General features: G+C 38.3%; 1 protein-coding gene across 1 annotated transcript in view; it reads left to right on the top strand.

Moving 5' to 3' along the window:
* Positions 1-2,435: 2,435 nt before the first annotated feature.
* The window catches only part of LOC149155615 (PRKR-interacting protein), a 104,714-nt gene continuing 94,454 nt past the window's right edge, over positions 2,436-12,695 (top strand). Inside the window, exon 1 of the mRNA XM_089445795.1 lies at positions 2,436-2,915. Coding sequence (XP_089301921.1) covers positions 2,676-2,915 — 240 coding nt within the window. The 5' untranslated portion in view covers positions 2,436-2,675. The remainder of the gene's footprint in view (positions 2,916-12,695) is intronic.

Genomic DNA, 12,695 nt, shown 5'->3' with positions numbered 1-12,695 from the left:
CAAGCAAAAAAAGGGCGCATGCAAAGACCTTTCTATGGATCCTTCAATTTATCCTAGGGCGTTCTTTGATGGAGCTGAACAGAGTGGCTCCTGTGGTTGTGGTGTTATAATTATGGTAAATGAAAACAATCAGTTCCTCATCCACTGGAATGGTGGGAGAGGCTCCAACAACAAAGCTGAGGTGATGGCCCTCGCTGGCCTTCTAAAATTTTGCCTCTTTCTAGACATACAGAATGTCTCAGTTTTTGGAGATTCAAAGGTGATGGTGGACTTCGTCTCCCGGAAAAATCATATTTCCATGCCGCACCTGTTGGGGTGGATGGATAGGATCAGTTTATACTGGGCGAGCTTGGAAGGCGGTTCCATTCATCACATCAGCAGGAATCTAAATCAGCAGGCTGATTCGCTGTCAAAAGAGGGTCTTCATGATGCACCGGGTCCTTGGTTTTTGCAGGTTTCATCTGAAGGGAATATTTTTCCTATCCAGGAATTTTCTCTTCCTGATCTCTAGTTTTGCAAGCATTCACTCAGGTTTTCACTTTTGTTTTTTGTTTCATATGATGCTGTAACTGTTCTTATTCCTCGCGGAAGTTTTATATGGTGCTGTATCTGTTTTATTCCTCACGGAAGTCTCCTCCTGTGATAACTTTTTGTCCAAAAATGAAGGAATCTTGCTACTGGACGATCTGCACATGACTTATCATATCTGTGGTGATGGATTTAGTCTCTTATCTGTCAACATCCTGGCAGGGGTTAGCTTTTGGGATATGATCCATGTCTTCTGATTTCTATGATCCCTTGGGTCTCTTTCAGAAATCGGTTGTATATATACGCCTCTTTATATTCCTCATATAATATATCATGCTTTTTCTTCTTGAAAAAAAAAAAATCAAATATCTAATATCTACAACTTCACTATAATACATCAAATAAAATCCAATATTTAATATCTGCAACTTCATTGTAATAATTCAAATTATGTATATCCAATATTTAATATCTGCAACTTCATTGTAATAATTCAAATTATGTAATTAAATATAATAAACTCTAAAATTGAATTTTTCTCCCTCAGTTACATACCCATTCTATCTGATACGAAAGGTAACCTAAGCCTAAATTATATATAGCCATGATTTATCGATTTAACCTAAAATATAAAAATAAATATAAAATTTACATGGAAAAATATCTCCAAAAATATGTACAATGTACACTCTAACTTAAATGGATCTCTTATATATTACCTTAAATCGAGTGACCTCTGCACAGTCTCTTTGTAATTAGGCCGATAGGCCTTTCCTATGCATCAACAATTGTCAACACTTTTACTCTCCTCCGTTGGATCAAGTGAGACATTTTCAACCGTTGATTGGAAGTGTCACTGCTTTTTCCAAATATTAGTTGAGTTGCCTTTTTGACATGGCAAGATATTTTTACTGCTTTTTCCATCTTCCCTGCTGCTTTTTCCATCTTCCCTGGCTTTTGGCAAGCAATGGTCCGCTAGGATTCCGTTTCTTGGGCTTGTAAAAGCAACGGTGCTATTTCTTTATCATATTTATTAAATAATTAGATTATTTAGTAAATATTTAATAATAATAATGATAATTATATTAATTTTTATAATGTCTTTTTGATAAATCACATTTCAAGTTGTTAATTTCTAACAAACTAATATGATTTATCATCATGACAAAAATTAATTATATTAATAATAATCATAATAATAATAATAATAATAATTATATTAATATAATACATATATAATAATATATTAAATTAACTTAAATAATTAAATATTTTGAAATTTATAAATAAAGAATTTAAATTAATTTATTAGGTATTTTAAAATATTATAAATTATAATTAATATATAAAAATAATATATAGAGATATTTTTAAGGTTGATTTTTTTAAAAAACTTCTCATTTATTTTCCAATCTAATTTATCTAAAATTTAACGAGAATGCATTGAAATCACAAATTAAATTTAATGAGTGAACTCAAAAAATAACAACATAAAACCATAAGATAATTATTCAATATAAATTAATATTAAAAATATATATAGTTTGGACCACCTGGAAAACTATCAATTCCCTTTCGCTATCTATCTTTCAAATGGGTATTTTCTTGCCATTGAATTTTTTGGTTGACTTTTGAACTTTGAACTTACCGTGATGGACACTAATATGCAGGTGAGGAGTTTGACGAAAAGATAATGGAATATTTCATCAAATTGATCAAGAAAAAGCACAAAAAGGATATTAGTAAGGATAGCAGAAATGAAGTAAACATCTAAAGAAAAGTAATTGCATAATGATATAGTCTAAGAAAACAAGATTTTTCACAAACCAATTAACTCTTTTAGAAAAATTCAATAATTCCAATTTAATAATCCTATCGACCTCTCTTGTACCTTTTGCTTTTGGGACAATGGCTAGTTAATACATCCTAAACCAATTTAACAAATCATTCAGCGACTCATCATCGTCTTGCCCGACACAGGGACTTATTTCACAGCCATATTCAGGGTACACTATAAAAATTTCAGATGAGACCATCTCGAAGATGCCCAAGGAAGGTGGAAGTTGATGTTACTGTGAAAGCAATGCACGCCATCAGCCATTTGCAGAATCCAGCAGAGCTTGTATAGTTAAACCAGACAGGGCAAAATGTCCCGGTTGAAGAATATGGGAGATGGAAACAAGCAGATAGTTGCTCTTCCTGAACCGGCGCCGCCAGCAGCAGCAGGAGGAACAATAGTCGAATACAAAGAACCCGATGGCACCCTGCTGAAAGAGGACGCAGAAGAGTTAGAAGTAAAGCTACGACGGATTATTGACCATGTGCCTGTTAGGGTCAGTAACACTTCTGGCAGTTCTGCCGGTTCCGGCTCTGGCGATTTCCATCAGGTAAGACGTAAGTTCAGTGTTCTTATTGCTTTATATTCCTTTGAAAGTGCAGGGTTATTCACCAAATTCACCGCGTAATTGCAGTTTGCCAAACCACTTTATTGATGTCACCAGGATAACTGAAACTTCGTGGGCGGCTTGGCAAACCCATTAACATTTCTTAGTTACTTTTTGCTCCATTCAAAATCCATTTGTTTGATTAATCGGAAAAATTAGCATTTTACAAAATTAACCAGTCCCAAACAGCTCAATATCCTAGACCACCCACCAGCGTGCAGGGTCAAATCAAATTGGAACCATAGTCTAGTGTTCACAAATCTGGTGTCATAAAACCGAATGAAGTTCATAAAGAGAAATCGACTTCATTGTATATAAAGTTTAATAATTTGGGGGCACAGGATTTTTCCACATTGGGTGAACTGTCACCTCTTCTCTGCTCGTATTCAGACCCCATCCAGGCTGATCTCCAATATTTTCTTTCCCATGGTGGTGATTAATGCATAGCGACAAATTTAGAATGATGAACTTCAAATTCTGCAAAAAACGGTTAACCAAATAAGTACAATAGATACATAACAAAACCGATAAATTATACAAATTTTAAAATATTCAAATTTAAAATAATTTTACTGACGAACTTAAAATTCTTCACAGGCAACATAAGTTTACAGCAAATTTTGAATGCTTAACATTCTCAAGACCATATGGCAAGCATTCTCAAAACCATATGGCATAATTGTTCAGCAAAAGATCAACTGTTTTAACGCTAGTTTGTCGACCGGTCTGATCAATGGATTCATTGATTGTCTTGGCTATTTAGCTGTTATTTTTATTTGGTGAAACAAAAACAGAGTAAAAATTGGGGCCAGCAAGAAAAATGACGGTTTTCTATTATTTGTGGTGAGGTGGGCCAATAATCAGCATTCTGTACTTTCGTCGTTGCTGCCGTTGATTACCTACCTGGAGTACCTCTCCACTTATCAGCACATGGTCCCCCCTCTGTTGGTAGAGTGTCTGTCTCAGGACCTTCTTTCTCTGTCTTGTTTGTTCGTGCTAGATTTTTTCTAACTTTTGTTGCTCAGTTAGTTTTCTCCAACAGTGATGGTGCTCCAGCTTCATTGCCTTTGGTCCCTGTGCACAGCAGCAGAGAAAGGGCAGTGTTATGAGGGCACAGCGCTAGTGGAATAGACTCTAGAGGAGGTGCACAACAGTTATGCAGGAGATAAATGTAGAGGGTGCATGCATGCTGGTGTACATCCAGAATTAGACTGCTGTTCAGATTTAGCACTCTGTTTCGCTTTTCCATTTTGGATTTTGTTTCTGCGTGCATTATCTATTGTTAGAAGATTGTGCAGAACCTTATGGACTATTAGGGCACTTCATGAGGAGTTGAGGAAGGTGCATATCCCAAGGAGTGTGCATGAATTCATGCCACAGTTATCATCCAGTTGGGGTGCACTATTTTGGCTCTTCTATCCATGCAGGATAGTGTACTCGCTGAGTAGATTAAGTTTTGATGAGTCATGTTGGGCTCTTCATGGATGTGACCACGCACATTGTATCTTCCCTCTTTTCATATACTATAAAGAAGATACAGGTTGCACCACTGTTTTGCTGGTGAGATTTTATTTTGAGCTGCTGCAATATTTCTTCTTCCAGTGTTGAATAGAATATAGATGTGATTGAGATTTCATATTTCTGTATTTGCTGTTTGAATTTCCAACAGCATGTGTTTGTCATTTAACGTATTCAGTGGTTGCTCTTTTGATTGATACCTTCGAGATTTAAGCTACCTAGGTTTAGGGAAATCTTACTTAGTGCATAATTTGTTGTGATGGTTTGAAAATTAACATGGTATTAGAGCACATTTATTGAAGTCTTCTGGTATCTGTGTATGGAGAGATTAATTCCCCATGAGAGGCGTCATTGTGTTTTCACATCATACATCAATTGGAATTTGGAGTGATTCCGAAACAGCAAGATTTTAGTCAGTCCTAATCTTCTTCATGAAATACCAACAAGGATGTTGGCATTTTGGCACACGTATGGCGCTATGGTACAGGTGTTGTGGAGATTGTTGGCATTTTGGCACAAGTATGGCGCTATGGTACAGGTGTTGTCTTTGATGGCAACTCACTTTGGTGACAGATCTCAGTTCAGATGCTCAGAATGAAGGAAATCTTGTATATGCAGGTACACCTTGCATAAGATGCGTATACACGTGGTTTATACGTTCATAAGTCGCGTATGCGTATACACGCACTTTTATGCACATAAAAGCGCGTACATGGTGGGAAACTTACTTTTGGTCCGTGGTTGTTAGTCCTTGGAATTTGAACCCATGATTGTGGACCATTGTATCTCGTCAGAAGAGTTGACCCCAGGTTTTGGGCCCTTGGTATTGTTTATTATGGTTTTGGCCCGTGGTATTGTGCAAGGCCTATAACTATAAAAGAGGAAGGAGATCATGTGGCAAGGCATCATCTAATTTATTGAATATCTGATATCGTGTTAGATTTGGAATAGGTGTGATTGGGTTATGGTGCAGATCTAGATCTGAAAAGGAGGAACCTAAGCGCAAGAAGGATAAGGGCTATTGATGGATCAAAATCTCAAGGCTTGAACATTGGTATCTCTGTATAATTTTGATCTATTTGGCGCTCTCTTGATCTATAAATCTGGGTTAACTAATATCTGAATACTTAAAAGAATAAATTATCCTTTATAGATCTATACGCAGGTTCAGTGAATTGCAGGTGCGTATACACGCCTTTTCTGTGAATGAAAGGAGCGTATACGCAGGTTGGTTGTGGTACAGACGCGTATACTCGCAGGTTGATGAACAGTGAAGTAGCGTATATATCTTGATTTATGTTCTAGCTGCCTCTGTTTTATTGCTGCAGTGCTCTAGGTTCAGAATTGGTGTTTGATTACAGTTACTGTGTTCTGGGTACAGTGGTCAGAGAAGTGCTTATTTGTTTCGGCTTTTGATTGATGAAAAGGAGTTTTGGGTTATGCAGAAATTCTTGATGTTTGATTAATGTTACTTGTGGATCCAGTTTGAAAATTAATGAAACGAGGTCCCTGAAAGCAAAGAGAAGGTTGCAGCCTTCTGCAGGTAGGAGCCTGCGTACTAGTATCTCAAGCTAGTACAAGAACTAAGGGGGTTGGAGCTCCCTTCCAGGAAAGCTGGAAAACGAGAGAGAGTTGTAGCTCTCTGCGGGTTGCAGCCTGCGTACTGGTAAAGTCTGCTCCAGTACAAGACATTGTAAAGAGAAGTTTCTAATTAAAAGAAGATAGAGACGAATTGCAGCAGGAGGTTTTCACCCACATTGGGTTTCCTCCTTATATCTTGTGTTCTTGTGTGTGACTGTCTTCTGCTCTGTTTCACTGTTTCTGGTACTGTTTATGTGCATCTGAATCACAGATTAATAACTGCCATCTGAAAGATAATTCAAATTATAAGTCTGCTTTATATACGCGAGTTTCTTTATCTGTAGTTGCGTATATACGCGGTTCTTATTAACTGAAGTAGCGTATATCATCTGGAATTTAAAAAGGAAATAATTGGCTTGATAATACTGATTCACCCCCCCTCTCAGTATTATTTCCAACAATTGGTATCAGAGCAGGTCCTTCAGAGAAGCTTGATCGCTTGAAGGAAGATCATTCATCATGAGCAACTACGAGAGGGAAGCATCAATCAGGCCACCAATTTTTGATGGGACAAACTTCAATTATTGGAAGGTAAGAGTTACTGCCTATCTTCAATCTCTTGGTACAGAAGTTTGGGATATCATAGATACAGGCTACACTTTTCCTTCAGCTACTCCTACAGATCCGGCCGAGAAGAAGAAATATGAAACAAATGCTAAAGCAGTCAATACCCTGCTGGGATGCTTATCTCAAACAGAATTCGTGAAGGTTATGCAATATAAATCCGCAAAAGAAATATGGGACAAGATTGTCTTGAGCTACGAAGGAGATGAACAGGTAAAGCGTGCTAAACTTCAAACCCTCAGGATTCAGTATGAGAATCTCAGAATGTATAATGATGAAAGTGTGCCTAACTATTTCCTTCGGGTAGACGAGATTGTTAATTGCATGAAAAACTTGGGTGAAGAAATAAAAGAGGCTATTGTGGTTGAAAAAGTTCTAAGATCATTGTCCCCCAAGTTTGAATCTAAAGTATCTGCAATAGAAGAAAAGGAAAATCTACGAACTCTTACTATGTCTCAGCTACACGGAATTTTAACTGCTTATGAAATGAGAAAAGGAGGTCCTTCAGACAGGAGAGAAGCTGCTTTCAAGGCTTCAGGCCAAGGAGACTACTATGAAGCAAGTCACGTGCCAGAAGAAGAAGAATCAAATTTTGTCAGAAATCTTCAACGGGGTACTGGAAGGTTCAGAGGTAAGTTACACCTTTTAAATGTTTTGCTTGTGGAAGAGTAGGTCATTATGCTGCCAAATGTCCTCATAAGGATAAGATTGACAAAGGAAAGGAATTTGTTAAATGGAACAAGAAACAGAGTGCAAATAAGAAAAGCTACTACACTCATGAAGACAGTGATGGTCTATCAAATAGTGATGAAGATGAACGAGGTAATGACTATAAACTTTTAATGGCCTGTGAAGATGATGATTACATGGATGCTATAGATGTGGATAGCTTTTATGAAGAAATTTCTAGACTCAAGACATGTATAGAAGAAAAGAATATGATCATTGATACTCTACAATTTCAAATTGATGAAAAAGAAAAATATCTTGAAAAGTTAGAAGGTGAAATTGTTGGCCTTAGGAAAGAGATTGAGAAAACAAAGGTTATTAATCTTAAGTTTGTCAAAGGATCTGAAACTCTGGATGAGATCATCAATGTACAACGTTCTCCACTAAACAAGACAGGTCTGGGGTATAATGGAGAAGCTTCTCAAGCATCCACCTCAAGAAGTTATCTTGATGCAGCAAGAAGGAATGAGCAAAAGCACAATGAAGATCACCAGGTAAAGCAAGGACGAACTACATCAAGAACAAACAAAGACTATCAGGGGCAATCCGTCTTAAGGGTGAACAAAAGCTACAACCAGCCACAGGTAAAATCTTCTCAATTTGCTTCAAGAATGGATGACAATAGAAATTACAATCATTTGGCCGGTAGATTTGATAACCGCAGAAGTTTCTTCAATGGACAATGTTTCTCTTGCCATAACTTTGGTCACAAAGCAGCTCAATGTGTTGCATATAAAACAATCATGACTAGAGAAGCTCAAAAACAAAGAAGTATGACTGGGATTACAAAAAGGACCTATAACAACTTTTCGGCTCTTGAAAATGAAGTTGAATGTTCTATTTGCAATAACTTTGGTCATGAAGATTCTGAATGCAGGAGCAGGTTTCAGCAGAAAAAGGAACAAGCCTCAAACACCAGAACTTGGAGAATAAAGGAACCACAAACAGAAAGATGTGGGATAGCCTTTTATGCAGAGGGACAAGAAAATCTATGGTACATCGACAGTGGATGCTCGAAGCATATGACAGGTGAGAAGGAAAAACTTGAATCATATTCTGCTTTAGAAAAGGGAAAGAAAGTTTCTTTTGGAAATGATACTCCTGCAGCTATAAAAGGAAAAGGCACTGCTCAGTTGAAAGAAAAAGTCAAAGCTGGAAATGTTTTGTATGTTGATTGATTGAAGCATAATCTTCTGAGTGTCAGCCAGATGTGTGATCAAGGAACCGAGGTAATATTTAGATCAAATGGATGTCGTGTTCGTGATCTTGATACAGGTGAAACAGTGATCAAAGGTAGAAGAACTCCAAATAATCTATACATATTTGAAGAAGGACAACAACAATGCTACTTGAGCAAGGATGATGAACACTGGTTATGGCATCGGAGGTTGGGGCATCTAAGCTTTTCACAAATAAGGAAAGCATGCAAATACCAGGCAGTTCGTGGTCTTCCAGATATCAAAATTCCAGACAACACCATATGCAAATCATGTCAGTTTGGAAAGCAAACCAGAACTAACTTTCTAGAGAAGGAAGGATCAACTAGCATGCCTCTTGAGCTAGTCCATACAGATGTATGTGGCCCATTTAGGAAAAGGACACCTCGAGGAGAAGAATACTTGATATTATTCATTGACGATTTCTCCAGGTTTGTTTGGTTAAGACTTATGAAGCACAAAGATGAAGCATTCGAAAAATTCAAATCCTTCAAAGCCTGGGTTGAAAATGAATCAGGTTACAAAATTAAGTGCCTCAGGTCCGACAGAGGTGGGGAGTTTACCTCAAATGAATTTTTCAATTTCTGTGAAGAACATGGGATAAGAAGAGAATTCTCTACAGCTAGAACTCCTCAGCAAAATGGAGTGGTGGAAAGGATGAACAGAACAGTCCAACAAATGGCTCGTGCTATGCTTGATGAGTCTGGAACTCCCGCAAATTTCTGGGGTGAAGCTGCATATGCTGCAGTTGTTATTCTCAACAAAACAAATGTCCGGGTGAACAACACTCAAACTCCTCGTGAGCTCTGGTATGGTGAGACTCCTTCGGTAAAGCATTTCAAAATCTTTGGGAGCAAATGCTATATTAAGAATACTGATGAGCAACTTGGCAAACTTGAACCTAGAGCAGATGAAGGCATTCTTCTTGGTTATTCTCCACATAGCAAAGCATATAAGTGCTACAATAAAAGACTTGGAAGAATTGTTGACATCATTGATGTAGTGGTTGACGAAAAGGGATACATTCCTAGGCAAGTAAATCATGAAAATATCGAAGAAGATGAAGACTACCCTCAAAGATAGAATGATGAAGAAGAAGAAGAACCTCAAGAAGCACCAGAGGAACAGATAAGGATAGAAGAGAAGACTCCATCCAGGTACGTTCAGAAGAATCATCCAGAATCTCAGATTTTGGGACAGAAAGAAGCAGGTGTACAAACAAGAAGAACAATTGCAGAAGCTTCAAGCTATTTGGCATTACTCTCCTCCACTGAACCACAAAATGTAAAAGAGGCATGCAAAGATGAATGTTGGGTCAAAGCAATGGATGAAGAACTTGAGCAGATTGAAAAGAACAACACTTGGGAGTTGGTTCCTAGACCAAAGGATAAGAATGTTATAGGGACAAAATGGGTCTTCAAAAATAAGTTGAATGAAAATGGGGAAGTAATTAGAAACAAGGCAAGACTTGTTTGTAAAGGGTATGCGCAGCAAGAAGGAATAGATTTTGAGAAAACTTTTGCTCCTGTTGCAAGACTTGAGGCCATCCGAATGTTCCTTGCTCTCTCAAGCTTTCAAAAGTTCAAAGTATTTCAAATGGACGTGAAATCAGCCTTTCTGAATGGAGACTCAGAAGAAGAAGTATACATTGAGCAGCCAGATGGTTTCATTCTTGGAAATGATCCAAATTTTGTATGCAGACTGAAAAAGGTTCTCTATGGTCTCAAACAAGCTCCAAGGGCTTGGTACTATCGGTTGGACAAATACCTTCATCAACAAGGTTTTTCAAAAGGATCAACAGATAGCAATCTCTATATAAAAATTGAAAATAACAAATTGCTAATACTTGTTGTGTATGTAGATGATATTATCTTTGGAAGCAATGAAGAAGCTATGAGTCAAAGCTTTGCCTTGGTAATGCAGAAAGAATTCGAAATGTCCTTACTTGGAGAATTGACATATTTTCTTGGATTGCAAATCCAACAAAATGAAGGCGGTATTTTCTTGTCTCAAACCAAGTACCTCAAGCAGATCTTGAAGAAGTATGGCATGGAAGATTCGAAACCAGTATGTACCCCCATGGTTACAGGATGCAGCCTTAGTGCAAATGATGAATCAGCAGCAGTGCATCAACCAACCTATAGATCCATGATTGGGAGTTTGCTTTATTTGACAGGTACCCGACCAGATATTATGCATGCAGTGGGAATAGTTGGAAGGTTTCAGGCAAATCCAAAAGAAACTCATCTTTAGGCAGTAAAGAGAATCTTCAAGTACCTTCAAGGAACTCAAAACTATGGCTTATGGTATCCTAGAGATACAGATCTCACACTTCATGCTTACACAGATGCAGATTGGGCCGGAAGCGTGGATGACAGGAAGAGCACAAGTGGTGGTGCATTCTTTATGGGTTCCAGATTAGTATCTTGGTTCAGCAAGAAACAGAGTTCGATTGCTTTATCTACAGCAGAAGCGGAATATGTGGCTGCTGCATCTTGTTGCACACAACTCCTTTGGATGATGCAAACCTTGCAGGATTTTCAAATCACGTGTACTCCACCTGTCTCTATCTTATGTGATAATACAAGTGCAATAAGCATTTCAAAGAACCCAGTCATGCATTCAAAGACCAAGCACATACCGATCAAGTATCACTTTCTCCGGGAACAAGTGTTGGAACAAAAGGTCAAATTGGAGTATGTTCCTTCTAAGGAACAAGTTGCTGATATTCTCACCAAACCACTGCCCAGGGAAACTTTTGAATATCTCAGACAGAAGCTGGGAGTCATTGATGCTTCAGCCTGCTGTTGAAGCTTGTGTGTTCCAAAGAAAAGTTGGTGTACGCGAGTTGGATGAGGGTAATCCGCATACATACGCCGATTTATGCAGGTGCAGTCGCGTATATGGAGTTCTGAAGAAAATCAGCAAGGGCAGACTCTGGTTGAAGAGTGTCTGATATGGGTCTGTCAGAGATCATCAGGCACAGGTTCAGGGGGAGCAGTTAATCTTCTAATAATGCATTGTTGGCATTACCTTAGAAGTTCTTGGTTCTAGTACTCAAGCTGTTTTGGTTCAGGTGGAACAGCTGCAGAAAGGAGATCAGAAGGAGATCATGATTGCTGATATCTACAGTGATTGTCAGATGCTGCTGATAATTGTTATTGATGATTTGCATAGTCTTGATATTTCGTCTCTATGTCATGTATATCTTTTTTTATTATCAAGGTCATGTAACGGCCTATTTTGGTTTCCCCACTATGCCTGGGATGATTAATGCAATTGGTTGTCATATGTGAATTTCTGATGAATCCCCACTTGGTTGGGTGATGGTTGTATGTATTGAGTCTTTTGGTGATAGGAAGGTCTTTTTTGATGTATAAGTCATGTTTCTTCATTGAAGAACACCTTTTTGCAGATCTTGCCTACAGTCAGGGGGAGCATGTTCAGCACAACAGAGCAGAGATATCAGCATGTACTCAGGGGGAGCACAACCCTTTGCCCTTGATGACAAAGGGGGAGAATGACTTTGAGGATCTTGGGGTTGCCATCAAGTCCAAAGGGGGAGATTGTTGGCATTTTGGCACACGTATGGCGCTATGGTACAGGTGTTGTGGAGATTGTTGGCATTTTGGCACAAGTATGGCGCTATGGTACAGGTGTTGTCCTTGATGGCAACTCACTTTGGTGACAGATCTCAGTTCAGATGCTCAGAATGAAGGAAATCTTGTATACGCAGGTACACCTTGCATAAGACGCGTATACACGCGGTTTATACGTTCATAAGTCGCGTATGCGTATACACGCACTTTTATGCACATAAAAGCGCGTACATGGTGGGAAACTTACTTTTGGTCCGTGGTTGTTAGTCCTTGGAATTTGAACCCATGATTGTGGACCATTGTATCTCGTCAGAAGAGTTGACCCCAGGTTTTGGGCCCTTGGTATTGTTTATTATGGTTTTGGCCCGTGGTATTGTGCAAGGCCTATAACTATAAAAGAGGAAGGAGATCATGTGGCAAGGCATCATCTGATTTATTGAATATCTGATATCGTG

This window comes from Pinus tabuliformis, chromosome 9, assembly GCF_031772625.1.
Source record: "Pinus tabuliformis cultivar Carrire ecotype Pingquan chromosome 9, CPIR1, whole genome shotgun sequence".
Taxonomy (NCBI): Eukaryota; Viridiplantae; Streptophyta; class Pinopsida; order Pinales; family Pinaceae; genus Pinus; species Pinus tabuliformis.
The sequence above is the reverse complement of the archived record's forward strand: the minus strand, read 5'-3'. Positions and strand labels throughout refer to the sequence as shown.